Source organism: Pongo pygmaeus, chromosome 17, assembly GCF_028885625.2.
Source record: "Pongo pygmaeus isolate AG05252 chromosome 17, NHGRI_mPonPyg2-v2.0_pri, whole genome shotgun sequence".
NCBI lineage: Eukaryota > Metazoa > Chordata > Mammalia > Primates > Hominidae > Pongo > Pongo pygmaeus.
The window spans coordinates 27111141-27134305 of NC_072390.2; the positions used below are offsets into that span (position 1 = coordinate 27111141).

General features: G+C 36.8%; 1 protein-coding gene across 20 annotated transcripts in view; it reads right to left on the minus strand.

Annotated features, from left to right (window-relative positions):
* PTPRM (protein tyrosine phosphatase receptor type M) overlaps positions 1 to 23165 on the minus strand; it is an 840386-nt gene that overhangs the window by 332072 nt on the left and 485149 nt on the right. For all 20 annotated transcript variants that reach the window (XM_054460379.2, XM_054460383.2, XM_063653925.1 and 17 more), the window contains one exon: positions 3365 to 3673. In XM_054460379.2, coding sequence (XP_054316354.1) covers positions 3365 to 3673 — 309 coding nt within the window. The remainder of the gene's footprint in view (positions 1 to 3364; positions 3674 to 23165) is intronic.

Here is a 23165-nt window from a genome sequence, read left to right on the forward strand (position 1 = left end):
CTGAGAAAACTCGACTAAGTCTCTTCTTCTTAACCTTGAAAGTGTTTATGATGATGACATCATCAGTTTTCTCACAGCATCAAGATAACTAAGATGAGTGACTCTATTTTGTGATGATATTTCTTTTTCTTTTTAAGTGAAAGCAAGTTTATTAAGAAAGCAAAGGAATAAAAGAATGGCTACTCCATAGGCGGAGCAGCCAATGATATTTCTTATTTGAAAATATGTGTTAATCCATGTGCAGATGTAAAGAAGGTGAAGAGTTAGAAAAAACAAATATGTGTTTCATTCAATTCATATAAAAGAAAATACTAACAGTAATATGACATAGGAGGTATTCAAAATCATGTTAGGAAGAGGATATCTCAGGAGGATGGACTGATTAGAATGCATTGGTGGTGACCCTGTGGTAGATGGCAGTAGAATGGTTGACAGGAAAACCTAATGGGGATTCAGATAATCACTTTAAGGTCAGAAGAAGACAATGTAAATTAAAACAATATGAATAAATAATTAATATACTACTAATTAAGTTAGGGAAGATAGTACCTCAGAGTAACTTAGGTCTAGTACCTATTTTTAGAAGCTCTGGGAATTCAGGATCTGGGATATAAAGCCATAATGCCTAAGTTTGTACCACTTATCCCTGGGCTGTATAGGATTCTACTAACATTAATGAAAGGTAATTTTTTTCCCACACAATTTCTGATTAAATAAACTATATTTCAATAAAAGTATTATACTACAATAAAACTCACAATGTTTAATGAATTATAACCTTTGTTGATGGATAAACAAAGTGACTCCCCAATTCTTTTCTCTTCAAACTGGATATTGTTTGACAATTATTCTATTTCTTTCTTCTCTCTGCCTTTTCTGAAGTTTTTTTTTTTGGAAGGGTTACAAAATATAATTTGAAATTAAAGTTTTTTCTAATTAATGAAATGCTAGTGCGCTATGAAAACAATAGATTTTTATTTGGAAGTAATGCATGCTCCAGTTTCAGGGACTAGCAAGATAATTTAAACAAAGTAATTCGTCCTCATGTTTTGATGGAATTTAACAGAATTCCTAGCTCATGACAGTTCTCAATTTGAAACCCATAGTGTTCAATAGGTTCATGCTTTAGCAATATACATCTGGAAGTGACTGCATTTTATTTCTCTCATTGATGTTACCATTATTGTTTAGTAAAACATGAATTAAATGCTTATCAACAATACTTTATTATTTCATTTAAAGACATAACGTATTTTGGGTGTTTATTACTTACTTAATATCATGCCTATTGCTATAGAAGAAAAACAGACAGTACTTCTTGTCAAGTAGTTTACAATAAAAAGAAAAAAATACATATAAATAACATAATGAGGGAGCAAAGAAGAATCATGAGTGGCTATGAATCATTACAATACTAAGAAAGGCCCTTTTCTGACAGCTACAACCAGCTCTCCATGTAAATTTCTTCTATCCCTAATGTATCTAAGAATTGTTATTATTCTCACTTCTCAGATCAAGAAATTGAGGGTCAGAGATTTAAGGATCTTATGAAGTACAAATAAGGTCAGAAGGATGTGAGTAACACGGACCGAAGAGCTGGAGACAGCTATGTGAAGGACCTGAAATGTGAGGAGAGCTTCAGCGGGTAGCAGAGTAGGCAAGCCTGAGAAGCGGCCAGAAGAGGCCCCGACTGGCCAAGGAGAACAATCAGGCAACGATGGGAAGTCCAGGATGCACAGAGCAGGCACAGGGACCAGCACTCAGGGACGGCTTTGCAGAACAAGCTGCTGTGAAGGAGAAGTTATTACTCCTAGAATATGAGCCAAGAATATAGAAGACCTTGACAGCCAAGGCACTGGAATGAAGACTAAGTGGAAGAGCCACTCAAGACTCTTGTAGAGAGAAAGCCAAGATGAAAATATATTTTTAAGATTAGTTAGTGAGTGAGTAGGGGGGCATTAGAATAGAAAAAGGCTGGAACCACAAAGAAAAGGTAGAAACAACTACAGAAATTTCAGCATAAAACAATAAGGATTTGAATACAGGCAATGGAAATTGACAGAAAAGAACAATCTAAAACTTTGGAAGTAGAAACAACAGATGTTAGGACCAGAGTCAATAGAGAAATGTAGGGCAGGAAGGAGCCAGCCATAACTTGATGACAATGTGGACACCATCTTCTCCTCTTCTGGGAGATAGAGAGAGTTGGAAGGAACAGAAATAGAGCTTCTGGTCTCAGCCTTGCCTGAGTGGCTTCCATCAAACTTAGACTCCCTCTCAAACAACTGCTTGAGAGGAACCAACACAACCAGGACTTGAGGGACAATAAAAGAGGAAAGAGAGGATGTGCAGTGAGCTCCTCACCTACTCCAGCTATTTCTATGTCTTTCTTCTACAGAAATACGCAGGTGCTGGGTAGTTAGAAACACTAAAAAATAATTTTTTAGCTCTTTAAATGAAACGATAAAGTAGTCTAAACATTTAACTCATGATTTAATCAATGGTCAAAATTACATTATCAGTTACATGAAGAAACAAAAAGCTAAACAACTATTTTTCTTAGGAATAGTCAGTTCATTCTTTTAATGGGCTTCCTACATTCTTTGTCACTTATTTTGATGCCTGAAAAATGATTTTTAGGACAAATGTATGATATACTACCATTGTATTTTATGTACTATATGAATATGCTATTATATACAAGGGCTCCCTGTATCATCTGTGTAAAGAAACATTTATATCCACGCTATGAGATTCAAGGCATAATTTTACTGTTTTAAATTATTATGGAGGTTTCCTGTATATTTGCTTTTTTGATGCGTTACTGGTGACATGCATGGTTTATTTGTTAAGTAGTTGTTTATTAAAGTAACATCCGGTTTCAACATTGTTCCTGTGGAGAAAAATGACCTATTTCATGACCACCAACTTACAGTTTCTCAAGACTGTTGAAAAGCAAGGGCAGCCTCTATTTTGTGCTGAAATTTTATCTGAACTATGAAAAATGTTTCAGAATGCCATTTAAATATATTTAGATAAACATTTTATATAAATAATCTAATACCCAAAACAACAATTTTTCAGCCCAATGAAATAAAACTTGAATGAAGAACTATTGAGAGCAATATGGAATGATTATATTTAGAAAAGTAACTATATGTGTAATAAAGAATGACATTTCTATATCTCTGTGCCCTTTTCCCTCTTTCAATCAGCGCTTAAGAATACAGAGTACAGATACACATTTGTGTTGTTCAACAATATAAGTAGTTCTTTCTTCCATCTGCACAGCAAAGATCTCGAAACAAAAGTTGCTTTTTGAAAGAACATGTTTTACATAAACATATCATTCAAAGGTACTCACGGTCTTCATCTGTCTGCACTATGAGTTCTTGGCTTTCCTTCCGGCCCTCTGGGTTCATGAGGATCAGTTTCACACTGACATTGGTGTATGGTGACAGGTTAGTGATTGTGTGTTGAGGGTGTGAGTTTTCTGTATCCCAGCTTACTTCTTCTCGCACTTGTTCTTGTCCTCCAACTTGGTAACAGTAGTGGACAGTGAGGTTATAACTGTGGCAACGAGTTACATTATATCCAAATGGCTCCCAGCGGATAGTGATTTGCCGAGATTTGACCTCCACTACTTCTAGTTTTCTCGGGCCTCGCATGGGATCTATTTAGAAAAGAAGATAAAAGAAAACATAAGAGAGAAGAAAGATAAAGGCTCAGGTCAATCCCAAAGGGCACAGATATTCCCAGTTGTCCCCAAAACCTGGTCTCCTCTTCTTCCTGGATAATAAATCCCTAAATCTTGGCTAGGCATTTGGCTACCCAGAATAAAGATGAACGTTTCCATTATTTTCTGCAGATAGATGTGGCCATGTGCCTAAGTTCTGATGAATGGCATATAAGATGAAACGTCCAAAATAGTTTCTGAGAGGTGTTCTTAAAAGGCAGGGGCTCACCATCTTTGGTTCTTCTTCTTTCCTATTAGCTGGATGGAGGATATGATGTTTGGAGCTCAGGCAGCCATGGTGAACCATGAGACACTTAAATGTTAAGAATTCAAAGCAATGATGAAGGAGGAGCCAGGGTCTCTGATATGACTGAGCTACCATACCAGCCCTTACCTTCCTACTTCCAAACTTGTCATTAGGAAAAATTAAATGCTATCTTATTTAAGCCTCTTTTTCTCTGGGTCTCTGATAAAACAGACCAATCTTTTTTTTTTTCTTTTTTTGAGACGGAGTCTCACCCTGTCACCCAGGTTGGAGCGCAGTGGTGTGATCTCGGCTCACTGCAAGCTCCACCTCCTGGGTTCATGCTATTCTCCTGCCTCAGCCTCCCGAGTAGCTGGGACTACAGGCGCCTGTCACTACCTCCAGCTAATTTTTTTTTTTTTTGTATATTTTTAGTAGAGACAGGGTTTCACTGTGTTAGCCAGGATGGTCTCGATCTCTTGACCTCGTGATCCGCCCGCCTCGGCCTCCCAAAGTGCTGAGACTACAGGCGTGTGCCACCACACCCAGCCAAAATAAACCAATCTCAATACTGATACATGTGTTTTATCTTTAAACATTAATTTATAATTATGTAATTGGAAAACATAAGAGTAAAAGCTTGAGAATTATACATGAAATAATATCGTAAGAGAGCATAAACTTCTGAGCAGAACAGGTGTTTTTGGATTTCAATCTGAATAGAATTCCACACGATCAATGCTAAAGTAATTCTTGCCTGTTCATGACAATTTCTTAGTATTCTCATTTTAGTCCAAGCTTGAGGTACAGTTTCAAGCTTAGAAATCTAAACGACATGGAGAGAATATAAGCATTTTTGCATAATTTAAAACAAAATATATGCAGAGAAAGCTTAAATTTGTTTATGAAATAATGATGAAAATAAATACTACTATATAAATAACATTTACCGAGCACTTATAATGTACCACGCACTGCTACAAAAAATTTAGCATTCAGGGTTTTAGGAAAAGCCTAACCTAAAATGTTTTGTGTTATACACCCGCAGGTCATTTGATTCATAATTTTGATTTTTGTTTGTCTGAAGTGTGCTCACCAAATATGAACGTAAAGAGATCTACAATTGAGAAGGGACAATAAACTTGAGATATAAAAGCTACAGTTTATTGCACACTTACTATGTGTGAGTTGCTTTCTATATATTTCCTATTCCTTAAAATAATCCTGTAAATATTTTTATTTCTAATATATAGACACAAAAATTGTGACCAAGGTAGGCTCAATAACTTGATCAGGGTCAGGGTTTGCTGTGGCACTCGAATTTAGATCTGACAACTACAAATCATGCTGTCCCCACTCCACTGTTGTCTCTACCAAACTAAAGAGAATCAAATAAGAAGAAATCAGGATATTAAAGATACTAAGACTTCACCTAAAACATGACCAAAAAATGTACAATATAATAAAGATCCAATGTATTTAAACTTGAGACAAAAGTGCTGAGAGGAATTCTTCCCCCTTTTCCTGCTAATTCTATAGACGAGAGGGTCAAGGCCATATTCCCCAGTTCCAGTTCAGCTGTACCAGAGAGCCTGGCCTGCACTTCAGGGTGCTGCAAACTTGTCTGGACTATTGTTGAAGTTCACTTCTTGATTCCTATTTGCGCATAAATTCTTTTGTTTTCTCCATCATTTATGCCATAGAGAGAACTTAAAATCCCCCCTTTTTACCTGCAACCTCTGACAAATGAAAATGTTTAAAATGGAATAATGTGAAATATGCAACGTAGAATTTACCAGATATCTGCTGCAATCATAAAATGGGATTAATAAAGATCATTCATGCTACTCTGTCCTGTAATAAATCTAAGAACCAAAGATGAAAACTCCTCCAAGAAATCGTGAGTGGCATTCTCATGGAATGTTCCCTATTACAAAATTAATTTTTCATATTTCATTATTTTTCATATTTAAATTACTGTCGGGGAAATGTCATAAATAAATTATTTAGAAATAACATTGAAGGTTTTTTTTCCAGATTAGTAACTTTTACAACTTAACAGAAATGTCTAATTTTATATAATGCTTCATTAGTTGAATGTTCATAAAAACTTCTAATAAGCTCCAGATCCCTATACATACACAGATCAACATGTGTCCCTTTGCCCTTTTCCTTATTAATCCCAGGCCTCCTATTCATCACAGGACTGTTCTAACGCATTTTCCTAAGGTTTTCATCAATTTTACTGACTAATAAAATGACTAAAGGCTTCAGATATTAGTTTAAACAAGAAGTACAGTTCTAACTTGATTTCAATGGAAAACTATTATCCACTGCATAAATAAGTCTGCATCATTCAGTATTCCTTATCCAAGAAAATATATACTTAAATTAAAATGCAGGACTGAAAACAAAGGCTTCTGTCTGTCTGCTGGTCAAGTATTCTTGAAATGCACGCTCCTTTTCTCTGTGAGTACCTTTTAGAATTCCATCATGGTAAAATTATGTCTCAGATTTCCCATACATTTGCCAAGTACTATAGCTAAGCCTAACACAAAACAATCATTTCTATGACAAAGGCTCTAAATTGCCTATTGTCATGAGTGGTAATCAGACAGGAGACAGAGGCTGTATGAGGTCTAAATCTTAGATGAAAAGAGGGTGGCACTCACTGGCTTGCATCTTTACGTTGAAGCATAACTACAGTTAACCAAAGCAAAACTATCTTATGGAAGCTTTTGCAGAGTATTTTCCTTTGTGCCCTCTGTGAGCCTTTGACTATGGTCTGTAGTTCTGCTGTGTCTACTAATGTGTTGCTATCAACATGGCAGGGTCAATATCAATGGGGGTAGGAAGGGTCACATCAACATAGGATAGGGATGAAGGCCTCTTTGACTTTGATTCTCATTTGTCAAAAGCTTACAGGATAAGTTAAATCAATACCATGACACAGGGACATGGTCCACTTCAGATGGAGTACTGTCATTTTCTCTTACCAGGGTCCAAAGGCAAAGTTAAGAGGGATGGGGAAATGGCTGGTAAAGCAGATACATACAATAACATAAAGGAAATGCCATGTGCTACCATGTACCTATGACAGCAGCCTCCTTTAATGATAGTGTTGATAGGCTACGACCAACGACTAAGGAAATCTGACAATTCTTTTAACTCATACTAAGCAAATTGCCGGATTTCAATGCTTCTTTGTTTTTACTTTTTTTCTGCCATTCTGCAAAATTAAATTCTGATCCAGAAATGGATTTATAATAATTACATCTTGAGTTAGTGTTTTATAATACCTTTGTTTTCAATGTTTCTGCAGAACGATTTCCATTAGTGTGCTGCTAACTGTGAATGAGGCATTCCACAGGGACATTTACTCTAGTGAGTTATACTAATGATCACTGAACACTCTGAAGGGCATCACTGTAGAAATATATCACACTGTAGGAAACAAATAGCAACTTCATAACCAGAAATGTGTAATTTTGGTAGGCTAATTGCAACTCACACTGCATTTCTGGGAGTAGAATACAAACACTGCCCCCCCAAAACGTGGCATAGCATTACAAGCATTCTATGCGCACAATATAAATCTCTTACAGTTAGATAACAGGGTAATAAATAGCATTCATAGGACCACTACTTGTAGGAAATTTCTCCTCTTTCCTCACAATCCTGAAGATGCTACTGAGAATGGAATTGATACCAAAGCCATTTTTCTTCACACTCACACACTCTGGCCACACTGATGCCTCCCTGCTTCCCTGAAAGGGTATCATGACAGGCCCCATTGGCATGAATCATGAGGCCAGGTGGTCCACTGTGGGCCTACTGACTCATGATAAGAGATGAGAATGGCCTCCCTACGGAGAAGTGCACTGGCTGTTGCGCAGGAAGCTCAGTCAGTGAGCTCTTACCGACTCTCCCACTGATGCCTGCAGCATTTTTCATTCTGTTCTTTTTCTGCCAGCTTGAGCCAGGTTTCCAGCAGAGAAGTCTGACCTAAGGGACGAGCAAGCCCACTTCTAGCCTCCAGCACTTCAGCAACCTATTTAATCAGTGATCCTGGCTCCTTCTACATTCAGTCCTATTTTTCTATGAACAAGGGCAAAAACTGACTGATAGGATCAATTTCCATTGCAGGTTCAATTCACAGCTCATTTCTTTGGAACTCTGCACTTTACCTTCTATTACTACTACAGTGCTTTTTCAGAAACTCAATTTCAGAAACTGTGAGAGATATTTGGGTGTAATTTTAGGATCCTGTCATTGATAATCAAAAACATAGATTACAACCAATGCTCCCACTAACAGGTTTCTCTTTTCTACCTCTCAATGAACTCTATGGAGGTCTATTACAATAAAGGGAATAACAACCAGAATGGCATGGTGGGCCCCTTCAGGACCTCCAGCTATTGTACTCCTGCCTCACCAGTCACACTAGACGGTGACAAAATAATAAAGCAATAGCTCCCTTTACTTTACTATTTAGTGAAATCAGAGCAAAGGTCTGAGTAACTAATATTATAGTGGCCTACCCCAAAATTCAGTATTCCTAAGCAGCAACGATTCTGGGTACATGGCCTTGTTTTTAGGTGAAGTAGTTAAAGGCTTTCAATTGGTCAGTGCTTTCCAGAGTTTAAAAAGTACCTTGTCAGTCAAGCTGAAATTGCTAGGATACAACAATCTTTAATTTACACTGCCCTACAGGCATCTATGTATTGGTGATGTAATGGAATGAATTCAAACTTATCCTAAAAATCATATAAATTTGAATATATTTTTTCTCCAGAATACTTTTCATAGATATCACATTAACAGTTTTCACATTTTATCATAACAAGCATCAAAAAATGCCCTTGGAAACAATCTGTTTTTCTTAAATAAATCATACAATCCTATATAAGGGAGAATAGTATCTTCCTAACAAATCGGCCAAATTTCAAAAACAGTACTCGTTTAAGAGAAGGAAAAAAAATAGTCTTACAGAATAGATGAAGGAAAGTGTAACAATGCCAAAGTCTACACAAAATCATTCTACTTTATTTCTTGGTTTAAGATGGACATAGTCTCACCATGTCTTTCTTGTATTCCAAATGCTGGTTTGAACTCCGTCTAAATTGTAAAGGTAAGTAAACTACTGCCCCATCTCACTGGGAAATAGATTATCTACATAGCAACTAAATAATCTAATTTAAATTATTAAATTTAAAATTTAAAAAACTAATCATTTAAACTTCCATAATATTTGAAAGCTGGAATTCCTATTCACATGTTATGGCAAACATGCAGGATTATCTTATATAATAAAATGACTAGGATAAACACTTATGGTAAGAACACAGATCTCAGGTAAGGGAAAATAACACTCTAAACATAGGCCACAACTGACAGCCTAGAGGGAGCACTCCCTAGCGGTGTTAGGTAATGTTGAATGTTAGGTAATGCAGTATGTCCAAATGCTTTGCTTAGTTCTTGGTTTGGCTAGTACATTTCAAAAATAAAGTAAAAGAATACATACTGGACCTTGGGCTAGTCATTCAAGGTACCTGGTTTCAGAATAATTTCACCAAGTTTTTCAGGATAAATATTTTGAGAATTTTTTTAAGTTTAAATTTTTAAGTAAAAAGCTTGCTGAATGCTGAAAGTTCAGACTTCACCACTACGCCATATATCCATATTGCATGACCGTACTTGTACCCTTAAATCCATAAAAAATAAAAGTGTTATTGTATAGAGGTTGGAAAAAGAAGGGTAGAAATTTACTGTTGATACCTTCCAAAATAAAGAAATGTGGGTATTGGTAAGGCACTCAATAATGATAACATGTCATATTTTATTCTCCCTGAATGATGAACTGTACAAAAATAAGGTTAGAAGTGTCACAATGGTTGAAATATGTTTTCATTTTAAACAGAATAATTTTTTGTTGGTGTTTAGGGTTTTTGAAGTTTTAAGTAATAAAAGTACAAAATAAAACAATATTCTGCATATCCACTAATATCAAATGTTAACATTTTATGTTTTGTTTCAGATCACTTTTTATTAAAGAAATAAAATATTACTGATATAAAATTTTGCCACCTTCCCACTTACTATTCAAAGGTTATTATCTATCATTCCCAAACATGGTTTTATACTTTTATTATATATATCTAGGATGCTTAAAAATTTTCAAAAATGCTACTATTTTTTGCAACATGAGATTTCATTCAATATAGCAGAGTTGAAGCTATGTTAGTTTAACTGGTGTCTAGAATTACGTTAAATAAATAAAATACACTTTACTTATCCATTCCCTTACTGCAGAAAAGATAGCTGAGTCTACCTTTTCTCTATTACAAGCAGTGCTACGAGCAGTATCTTTGTCTATACGCCCTCCTGGCCACAGTTTCCCTTAGTGCACATTAAAAGTAAGACTGCTGACTTGTAGATGTTATACATCTCTAAGTACACCAGACAATGTCAAACTTCTCTCCAAAAGAAAAACAATGTTCAGATGTTCCATTTTTTTTTGCTAAAAATGGCTGCATTTCAAGGCTATGGGCCTATACTGGCTCTGAAGGACAGATCTTAAAGTAATGGTTCCAGTTAAATGTAAATAAGCAAAGTCTAATGTGCATTTATCTTTTTTTTTTTATTTTCTTCTGAGACAGAGTTTCACTCTTTCGTCCAGGCTGAAGTGCAGTGGCACAATCTCAGCTAACTGCAACCTCCACCTTCTGGTTTCAGGCAATTCTCCTGCCTCAGCCTCCCGAGTAGCCACAACGCCTGGCTAATTTTGTATTTTAGAGTCAGAGTTTCACCATGTTGACTAGGCTGGTCTCGAACTCCTGGCCTCGTGATCCACCTGCCTCGGCCTCCCAAAGTGATGGGATTACAGGCATGAGCCACTGCAACCAGCCCTAATGTGCGATTATGAGTTGCATCATTTATTTGACATAGTATTTCAAATAGAGATTTACAATACATAGAACTATTTGTTTCTTTGGCTATAGCAACTGTATTTGACAAAGGTTTATGTTAAGAATTTCTCTCAACAACCACTCATTATATCATATTATTATTGTGTTTGTATGAAAACAAAATATTTAAACTCATCAAATAAAGAATTAGATAAATTAATAAATGAACGATACATCCATAAAGTAATTATTACAATTTCTGATTATAACAGAATGGCATATCATTTACTCTCAAGGACTCTCCCATTTGAAAACAACTAGATCCAGTATAAGACAATTTTTTTAATTGCGTAGGATGTAGTCTGTCTCCAGCAACACCTTACACCATGTCCCTTATCTAAAACAAAGGGTAAGGTGGAACTCTAGTTGTCTATATCAGCACCGGCATCCAAAGATTAAGCCACGGGCCAGGGGCAGGGAAGCCAAATACGATGTTCTCAAGCTAATCTCATACAAATAACAGTGTGTAAAGTATCTGCAGTCAGTACTATCTCCTGATTCCAGCACACACAAATACAAGTCTTCTATAAACACACTGATCCATAAATATAGGCCTCCTACTTTCACAAATAAAGCCCACCCAAATATAAGCTCACTAGTAAAGATTAACAAAAATAACAGAAAACAACATGCCCTGACAGAGTCAACAGAGATAAGAAACAACAGATTCACATCACTCAAATTACCAGATTCAGAATATAAAAGTTGTGTGCCACTTCTAAAATTAAAAATGTAATTACAAAAAAGAACATGTAATACGTCACTGAAAATGACCAATTTTAAAAACAGCTAATGTAACTTTTAGAAATAATGTTGAAATAAAACAAAAACCTCAATGGATAGGACATTAATTATGTACTGTATAAAACTAGACAGCAAGATTGGACACAGCTTAAGACAGAATTAGTGAAGTAGTACATGGATCAGAGGAAATTATCTAGAATGTAGCACAGAAAAATAGAAATAGGAACATAATAGAAAACAAGAAAGGAAGATGAAGGGCAAAATTAGAGGGTGTATCTATGTCTAACTGGCATTCCAGAAGTAGAACACAGGGAACAGAGGAGAGGCACTAATTGAAGACATAATGTCTGAGAAATTTCCAAAACTGACAAGAGATATCAGTCAAAAGATACAGAAAGTATAATATATACAAAAGATAGAAAAATTAAATTCCACATTTAGACATAATGTAGTTAAACCACCAACATCAAAATAATCAAAGAGATGATCTCAAAAGCATCTAGAGAGAAAAAGCACATCACCTACAAAGTAATGGCAGATTGACCAAAGAGTTCTCAACAACAACAGTGGAAGGCAAAAAACAAGGGAACAAAATACTCAAAGTACAAAGAGAAAATATGAATATGTCAACTTAGAACTATATACGTAGCAAAACTATCATTCAAGGATCAAGACAAAATAAAGCTAATTTCAAAGAATTGTACCTGAGTGAACTTACTACCAATGAACCTGCAATAAAGGATCACCTTCAAAAAGAAAAATGAGTTTTGAAAGAAGGTCTGAGATGCTAGAAGAATTGGTGAGCAAAAAAACATAAAAACTTATGTTTGTAAAGTAACAATACTGTCTAATTTTAGAGCTTTTTATATATACAGAATTAGACTGCCGACAACAAGAGCATACACACAAGTAGGGCAATGCTCAGAGTTACAGTGTTGTAAGATCTTTCCAACACTGGGAAGGGAAGTTTAAGATATCAACTATAAACTTTAAGTATGCAAGGCAAACTCTCTAGGGTAATCACTATACAAATAGCCATAGGATAATACCTTCAGTAACAAGTAACTCATCTAAAGAAAAAAAGTTATTTCAGTCAATTATGGGGAAAAAACAAAAGATAAGAAAAAAGGCAAGGGGTGAGAGGAAATGTAGAAAAACAGGAAAAACCAGAAAGCAAACAGAAAAGTGGTACATAGAAGTCTACCACTAGTAGTAGTAATATATACTAGTAGTACTAGTATATACTACTAATGACAATACATGTAAATAAAATATTGTCTATTAAAATGCCCAGAGAATTAAAAGTAAAATCAACATCGCGCCATAACCTGTTTACAAAAAAATAAATCTAAGCTGTTTCACTACAACATTTTCCTGGAGGTTCTATTCAGTACAGTAAGAAAAGAAAAGTATAAGAATGAAACAAGGAAAAACAGCACTTTAATTATACACAGACAATGTGACAGGCTTGGCACACAAGCAGGACCTACAAGTTATACAAAAATAGCAAATGTCAGCAAGGTGACCAAATATGGGATTAATTTTGAACTCCTCTGCATTTTTTGTATATTATCAAACTGAAACATTACTGAATTTTTTTCATTTACAACAAGATCAAATGATATAAGGAGCCCAGGAATAAATCTTACAAGACACCAATAATAGATAAAAATCCAAAACCTCATTGAAAGACATTAGTGAGGATCAAAATAATTGGAGTTATACTATATTTATGAACGGGCAGACTCAATATGGTAAAGGTGTCAGTTCTCCCCAAGCTGATCTATAGAATCACTACAATTTCAATTAAAATCTAATTAGAGTTTTAAGGAACTTGATAAATTGATTCTAAAGTAAATAAAGAAGTGCAAAGGTCCCCAAACAGAACACTCCATAGGAAGAATGAGGTAGGAAAATTTGTTCTATCAGATGCCAAGAGTTATTTAAAAGCTACAGTAACTACACAGTGTGGTGTTGCTGAAAGAACAGACATGGAGCACAACAGAAATCTTGATGTTCTATATGATAGAGGTGGCGTTTCTGATTCCTGGGGGAAACACAAGTGGTGCTAGGAGAAGTGGATTCCTACTCTGTATCATATACAAAAATCAATTCCAACTCAATTAGAAGCACAAAAACCCAAATTTAATTTTTTAAACTAAAGAATGTAGGGGATTATTTTTTCTGATTACAGGGCAAAGAAATAGTTCTTAAGCACCAACTACCAATGAAAAGCTCAATAATTTATGCTACATTAAAATTAAGAACATATTTATCAAAATGTATCATAAGGAAAGTGAAAACCTAAGCTAAAACCTTATTCTTGTAAAGAAAGGAAAACAACCAAACGCAATAAAGACAAACGATATAAAGAGGTAGTTAGTAGAAAAGTAAAAGGCAAAGCACAGAATAGAAGACATTGGCAACCACTAAACAAATGAGAGATATTGATTATATACAGAACTTCCACCAATCACAAGACAAAGATGACAACTCAAAAGAAAAGTTGGTAAAAGAACAGGACTTTTGAAGAAGAGGAAAATTACAGACCACAAACGTGAAAATATGCTCAAGCTTAATACTAATCTGGGAAATGCACATTAGAGTCAAAGTAAATTCCATTCTATGCCCATCAGATTCACAAAAATTAGAAAGTCTGGTAATACTGATTGTTGGCAGAATGTAGATCAATGCAATGTGCTATACATCATTAATGAAAGTGGGAATTGGTACAGCCACTATGGAACACAAGTTGGCATCATCTTGTAAAGCTAACCTTAGAATACAGTCCAGCTGTTATATTCTTAGGCATATATCCTAGAATAGTATTTCTTCACTTAGAAGAATAACATGGCATATTTTCAAAAATACAGTCATGCATCTCCCAAAAACAGAGATACATTCTGAGAAATGGATTGTTAGGTGATTTCATTGTGTGAACATCATAGAGTGCACTTACCCAAGCATACACAGTAGAGCCTACTCCACACCCAGGTTATAGGGTGCCGCCTACTGCCCCTAGGCTACAAATCTGAACAGCATGTTTCTGTATTGAATATTGTAAGCAACAGAAACACAGTGGTAACTATTTTTGTGTCTAAACATAGAAACGGTACAGTGAAAACATGGTATTATAATCATATGGGACCACAGTTGTATATGTGGTCTGCGGTTGACCAAAATGTCATTATGCAACACATGACCCTATAAAACTCTCTAGGCCTCATCCCCAGAGACTTAGATTTGTTGGGCCTGCGATGAAGCCCCAGAATTTGTATCGTAAGAAGCAGCCTGGGTGATTCTTGTCATCAGAGAAATTTGAGAAACAGCCTAGAGCCCTGCTATTCAAAGTAGTGTTGGTTCTCGCACCAGCACAGCAGCATCCCCTGGAAGCTTACTAGGAATGCAGATATTCACGCCCTACTTCTCACCTCCTGAAGCTGAATCTTCACCTGCACACTGAAGTTGGAGAAGTTCTGTCTTGGAGGAGTGCTTTTTCAGAGTGCAGGCTGTATCCCTAGGTCATATCACAGTGGCATTTGTTTTAATGAAAGAGAATAGAAAAGAAACATGAAAATGGATTTTAAAAGATATGGATTGTATCACGTAATAACCATGTAACAATGAAAATACATTTCATGCTGCATCTAAAGGGTTTGAAAAATGCATTCCTAGAGAAATTCTTCTCACTGGGCACCAGGAGACATGTGCAGAAATGTCTTTACCAGCATTATTGTCAAAAGAATAAAAAAGAAAAGCAAGGAAACAATCCAAATATTTACTGAGCCAAAAGCAGATAAATATCCCTACAATGGAAAGTTAGACTACAGAATTAGCTATGGCTATGAGCTATATTGTGTTTCAGAAACACATAATATTGAATTAAAAAACAAGTCCCACAGGACTACTATGAAGCAATCTTATAAAACTGAAAAACATGCAAAAGGAAATGGTTTAAGAATACATACGTATGCGATAAAACTATTTTAATAACAATGTAAGAGAAGAGCAAAGGAAAAATTTACATAAAAATGAAGATATTGGCTACCTCTGTCCTGGAGACACAGGGAAAAAATGAGCAGAAGACTACAGTTAGGGGAAAAGGTTCTAGAAGTATTCTGTTTCTAAGATGGGAAGTTGATTATTGTTGTGCTGCACAATTTATGTAGGTTACGTATGTCCTTTTGTTTGTATCAAATATTACATAACTTCAGAAAACATTATTATAGGAAAGGCATGAATATCCTAGAAAGATTGTTGGCTCTTTGAGATTTCCTTCCTGGAGAACAGTATATCTTGGTTCTTCTGAGAGAGGTACAATGGTTACTACCAGGCAAACTTAACTTAAAGGAAGCAAGATCATACGTCATTAAAGATTCAGCAGTTCCACAGATACCCCCATGGAATGGAGTCCTCTGACTTGAAAAGAATTACAAAGCCCCCTCTTTCGAAACACACAATAATAGGCTTCCTACCAGTAATATTCTTATCCCTGAAACTAGATCTTGGTTCCTAAAAGCTGAGCCTCAGGCCTGAGTGCAGCCTGGGTCTGACACTTGGGTACAGTTGTTGCTCCCTGTCCCCTCACCCAAACTTCTGAATCACATTCTTGGAAACTTAGTGCTAGATCTGAAACGGAACTCAGGGCTGTCACATCAGGAGGAAGAGAGTGAAGTCAGGCAGGTTACCATCCAAGGCCACAGGTAACCCACATTGTACCTCTGTGCAATTAGAAAAGAGAGCCCCCCCTTCCTTCCTCAAGACACTTATTTTCATCTGTTGGAAAACTGCCACAAAAATACACAAATCTACAAGGTTTATGTTTACGTAAGTTTCATGATAAAAAGATATGCTTTCTACCTGATATACGTATATGCTGTGCACACTGAAAGTCCTTAGCGAATATATTTATAATTAACAATTTTAGAACTGATGATGAACCAAGCCTGCGAAAGTGAATGTACTATGAGGTATGCATGTTGACAGGAGTGTATGAGTGTATGGAGGGTTTTTTTTTTTTCAGGAAACTAATACCATTTATTCATTTACCAGAGTTCAATATTCATATTCATATTCATACTTAAACTACATTTTCTCCAAGGCTCATAGTCTAGTTACTCCCAGCTAACTTATCTGTCCCTCCAGCCACTGCCAGAATGCCTTCCTGATGTGACAGTTCATCTGCAACAATCAAAGGACTTCTAATTCATGCTCTTATCATCTGACCGAAATAAAAAGTCTTCCCATTAATAAGTCACAACTATCAAAGAGATCACAGAACCCTTCTTGCTTTCCATACCAGTCAAGCAAATCTATCTGCTGTACTTCAAATAAGGTCCTCCCTCCAAAATTAATATCTCTGTTCAGACTGATGCAATATGCATACAGTGGCAGCCATCTTTTTATCTGCCAAAAAGTAGCCTTCAGCTCCTTTCAGTATTGGTTCAAAATCAAATCCCTTTATGACTATTCCTTCTTAGTTGCAATAAAAACTCACAGACTTGACTGGGCACGGTGGCTCACGCCTGTAATCCCAGCACTTTGGGAGGCCAAGGTGGGTGGATCACAAGGTCAGGAGTTCGAGACCAGTCTGGCCAACATAGTGAAACCCTGTATCTACTAAAAATACAAAAAAATAGCTGGGTGTGGCAGTGTGTACCTATAGTCTCAGCTACTTGGGAGGCTGAGGCAGGAGAATCACATGAACCTGAGAGGCGGGGGTTGCAGCGAGCTGAGATTGCACCACTGCACTCCAGGCCAGGCCACAGTGCAAGATTTCATCTCAAAAAAGGAAAAAAAAACAACCTCACAGACTTTCATGGACTCACATGGTCAAGATCCCAGTATATATATATGTTTATTATGTTTCTCTATGTCTTACTACATTCTGTAACTATCAAGTTACATATCTCATCCCATTAACCTTAATCTTTATCCTGGAAAATGCCTATATTTGTTAATCAATATATTTGGTAAAAGGATACTAGCACAATATAATATATAGTGAACATTTAGATCAGTTCCTTTGTCTCATAAATCAACTCTAGAAATATCTCCTTTTCTGCATTATTTACCTATTTTCTGTGAAAAGCCTTTCCAAGTTTCTGTGTTGTGACTCACATCTCTGTTGTGCTTTTCTGTTTTAAGGAAGTCACACAGGCACTATAAACAAGGCTTTCACTCACCACTGGAACTGTCTGGTTTTTGCCTGAGCTCCTTGGTGACATTTCCAAAGTGTAAAGTTCATCACTATAGAAGGAGCACCACTGCTACACTCAAAATTAGAATCTTGAATTGTTTCTATACAGTGGAAAAAACAGGCTGCAATTCATCCTCTAGATGAACTTTACAAGGAAACTGTGGTATGAAACAAACATGAGTCTGCAGTAAAAGACTTCCTTGATATTTATTTAAGACTATATAAAACAGGAGGAGGCAAAATGATTTTCACAGAGTTTTTCAGAACTGTCAAAAATTGGTTTGGAATGGGTTTTGACCTTTTGTAACCCTCATAAAGCTATGATACCCACAAAAAGCCTTGGAAGTTTGGAACTGATATTTTACCCAGGGCAAAAGAGAACCCAAACCATTCACTCTTTGCTACAGAAATAATGTAATTAGTGATGAAAAAAGTGAATCAAATACAATTTCAGTTTTACCCAAATGTAACTATTACCTCTAGTTAATACTAAGTAGATAAGTGTTACTTAAAATATTTTTACCTGTTTAGAGCCTCCTATTTTGGTATTTACAATCTTCTTATGATTAGATAGTTTTCTGTTTGAAGTTGTTTACAAGTCTACGCAAATGGTTTCACAAAAGACCACACTCAACTCTGCTAGATTGATGGCTATACTGTAATTATTCTTCTGTGTTTTCACCAACAACTTTTTTTTTTTTTAAAAGACTTCCTCAGTTTAAAAGAGCCTATGATTGATAAGTTAGTTCTTATTTTAAACCTAGGTTTTCCATCCTGCTAATCTTCCAGGGAAGCTTGGAGAATGAGATGACAGAAAACTCAGTTTCAGTAGAAGAGTGTGTTCTCAGCATCCCACTGACAACTAAAATGGCAGGGCAGGAGGAGGTATGCTACGGAAAAAATGAACCCGCCACTTTTATTTTAAAAAGATAGAAAGAAGGAAAATACAGGTTCTAACTTGAAATTATTTCTGTTCCAAATAAAACAACTTAAGAAAAAAAAAAAAGCTTGCTCTTTAATAAAGAGCAGTTTACCTCTCTGCTGAATTATCTCATTTTGCTACCAAATTTGTTCCATTTTAGTGTCAATTTTTCCCTAAACATAGTTTTTGTGTGGGATCAACTCCATTTCCCACCAATGTCAGACTACTTTGCAATACTTTTCTATCCCTCTCAAGCCTAAGGTAATCTGAGTAAGCTCAATTTGCTGATTTAAAAAATACAAAGGCAATGTAGATGTTTTTCATTGTTTTCCTGGAAGCCAGGGAATCAATCATTTATTTACTGAAAATGGACGGATTCATACTCACTTACTCTAACACTCTTGGAGGGCTGTCATCTGTTCCGTAGTCCTTCAAGAGGAGTCTATTACATGTATTTATGAATGGCTACCCCAAACTTCCTTTCCAAATTAACTTTGGTCTCAATTCTACAGCAATCAACTGGAAAAAGTTCCAGACGTCCTTATCTTCGCAGTCCACCAACATGAGGAGAGTGTGGGTTGCACAGCCCCAGGAGTCCCTGGCCAATTCATCCATGTACCACACCCATCTTACCCTCTTCCCTCTAGGTTCTGACATTCAGCTATCTTGGTGGGAGGCTGGGGAGCACTGTTGGGGATGAGGGGTAAGGTGGAGTTTTATAAAGCTCTCCAGGTGACTCAGAGACCATCCTCATTCCACCTGGTCACAAATCCCTGAATGGAAAACATGTACGCACATATACTGTATTACTAACTTAACACCTAGAGAAAGTGCATTGTGTGACTGATACAAAACAGCACATTTTTGTTCTTTGGTGCTATCCTCTTTTTCAAAATTTGCTATTTTTGTAGGTATTACTTTCTTGAATACAGTAACAATGTAACTGTCACAAAATAAGAATTATCATATAGCTAATTCTTCATTAAACTTATAAAAATGAATCACAGTTTGATGTGCATATCTTTCATTTTTAATTGTTTATTTGCCACAAAAACTTTTTTTATTACTACCCAGTATGTTTCCTTGAAATGCTGCTTAGAAGTGGCTTAAAAACTATGGAATACATTGAATCATCTTAATAAGGTAAAGCATTCATTTGCCATCTAGTGTTCCATTTAATTTAAAATGCTCATGATTCTTACCGTGTTGAAAATTAACTAAAAATTTTCATGAGGATCCACAGCTATTAATTCTAATGGGTTATAGATATGATAAATAACTTAAAAAGTCTTAGTTTCGTTCATTCTTTCTGAAGTTGAATTCTCAGGGAAGAATCAAATCTTTCAAATTAAGAAAAAACCTTTATTTGGTCTAGTGATCACTTGAAGTTCTAGACACCTTCTCGCTTATTAATACCTTGTTGCAAGAGTACATGGTGGGCAGATGTGGCGGGGAACACTCCCTGAGCAAGTGTGGGGAGGTGGTGATGCTTAGCTTTGACTTGGAGGTCCAGGAGTATGGGTCTGGAGGACAGCCATATAGTATTATTAATATCTCATTTATACCATGAATGATGCAACTGCACAAAGTCAATCTGACCACACTGGAAATACTGGGGAACGCTGGCCCCTGAAACTAGATCTTCTTGTGGGGAAGGGGAAGGCAAGGAGAATAAATGATGTCATGAAAAAATGTAATAGATTCAAGCACGGAAACCACATCAAGGAGGACCCAGAGACACGCGGACTGGGGCCCTGGGGAGGGGCTGGGATAGGGAATCATACTTCTTCCCTGATCGCTCCCTCCCTCCCCTGCTGCAAGTTGGGAACTGATTTAAAAACATAAACACAACAGTGCTGACACAGGATGGATACAAGATAGAAAATAGATGCAAGATACACAGAGGATAAGTGGTATACTCAGCTATGCATTAATATGTGGAGGTTTTAGAAGGTCAATAAATAATTGTCTTCTCTTTCAGGTTCTCAACTGAGAGATACACATACCTACTGATTTTAGACAAGTGAAGATTTCACTAATATCAGATTTTTTACTGTATTAGTCTGTTCTCATGCTGCTATGAGGAAATACCTGAGACTGGATAATTTATAAAGAAAAGAGGTTTCGTTGACTCGTAATTCTACATGGTTGGATGGTTGGGGAGATCTCAGGAAACTTACAGTCATGGCAGAAGGTACCTCTTCACAGGGTGGCAGCAGAGAGAATAAGTGCCAGAAGGGAAATGACAAGCACCTATAAAACCATCAGATCTCACGAAACTTACTCACTATCATGAGAACAGCATGGAGGAAACCACCCCCGTGATCCGATTACCTCCCCATGGTACCACCCTTGACACGTAAGGATTACAATTCAAGATGAGATTTTGGGTGGAGACACGGCCAAACCATATCAATTACTGACATAAGTGACTGAAGAAAAGACTTGATTTGTGGAAGTCTGCTATTACAATCATTCTTAGTTTTCCTCACTTAAGTCCCTTTTTTCAACATCTTTTTGAGCCATAGTTAATATGTCATAAAATCCACCCATGTAAAGTGTACAATTCAATGGTTTTTAGTACATTCACAGACCTGCGTGACCATCAGCACAATCTATGTTTGGAACATTTCCAAAAACAGATTCCACATCCATTAGCAGTCACTCCCATTTCCCACAACCGTCACCACCCTGTGCCCTTGCAATAACTAACCTACCTCCCACCTCTACAGGTTTTCCTACTCTGGGTATTTCATATAACTGGAATTATACAAAATGTGGTCTGTTGTAACTGGCTTCCTTTTACTCAGCACAGTGTTCCCAAAGTTCATCCATGTTGTAGCATGTAGCAGACTTCACTCCTCTTTATTGCCAGGTAATATTCCACCAGGTAGATATACCACATTTTTTTAAGCCATTCATCAGTTGATGAGAACTATATGTTGTTTCCACTTTTCTGGCCATTACGACAAATGTTGCTGTGAACATTGGTGTATAAGTTCTGTTTTGAGACAGTCTCACATTGTCACCCAGGCTGGAGTACAGTGGTGCAATCACAGCTGACTACAACCTCCGCCTCAGGCTCAAGTGATCCTCCCACCTTGGCCTTTTGAGTAGCTGGGACCAGAGGTACATGCCATCACGTCCAGCTAATTTTTGTATTTTTTATTAGAGATGGAATTTCACCATGTGGCCCAGGCTGGTTTTAAATTCCTCAGCTCAAGTAATCAGCCTGCCTTGGCCTCCCAAAGTGTTGCTATGACAGGTGTGAGCCACTGTGCCCGGCTTACATACAAGTTTTGTGTGGACACATGTTTTCACATGTGCTAGGTATATTCTTGGGTACCTAGCTAGAAGTAGAATTACTGGGTCAGATGGTATTCTGTCTAACCATCTGAGGAACTGTCAGACTGTTTTCTGAAGTGGGTGTATTATTTTACATTCCCACCAGCAATATACGAGGGATTCAATTTTTCCACATCCTGGCCAATACTTGTTATTTTCCATATTTTTTGATAGAAATCCTAGTGGGTATAAAGTTGTATCTCACGGTTTTTGTTTTCATTTTCTGTTTTTTCTTTTTCTTTCTTTTTTTTTTTTTTTTGAGACAGAGTCTTTCTCTGTCACCCAGGCTGGAGTACAGTGGCATAATCTTGGCTCACTGCAACCTCTGCCTCCTGGGTTCAAGCGATTTTCCTGCCTCAGCCTCCTGATTAGCTGGGATTACAGGCACCTACCATCATGCCCAGCTAACTTTTGTATTTTTAGTAGAGATGGGGTTTCACCATGTTGGCCAGGTTGGTCTGGAACTCCTGACCTCAGGTGATCCACCCGCTTTGGCCTCCCAAAGTGATTACACGCACAATATGTTTATCATTGTGCCCACATGTCTTGATTACTGCAACTGTGTAGTGAATCCACTCTTGAGTCATATTTACACATCCTCCATTCACTGGATGATCCAAGCACTCTGCACTCCCACCTAGGGATGGTTAATTCACCTCTAGTTGCAGAAAAGAGCATTTGTGTCCCATGGACAATGCCCTGAAGAAACTGACTGAATATCTTCAGTTCCCTTTTCAAATGTCATCTATTCAATGAATCATTGTTCTCATAGGATGAAGTGAGAGCTTACCAAGATTCTCCCCTTGGACAAACTCTTGTCAGGCCCCAATGAGCTCTCTTGTTGACTAGGCCTCAACCCTGGCCTATAAAGACTTGAACGAACACTAACACAGTTTCTAAAAGCTCAACGCTTCATCTGTAGGATGATCCTAGCCCCTCTGAGAGTGCTTGCCTGAGAAAACTCCAGACAGATAATTTGTTGTTTGTTCCGTGGCAATCACTTGAAG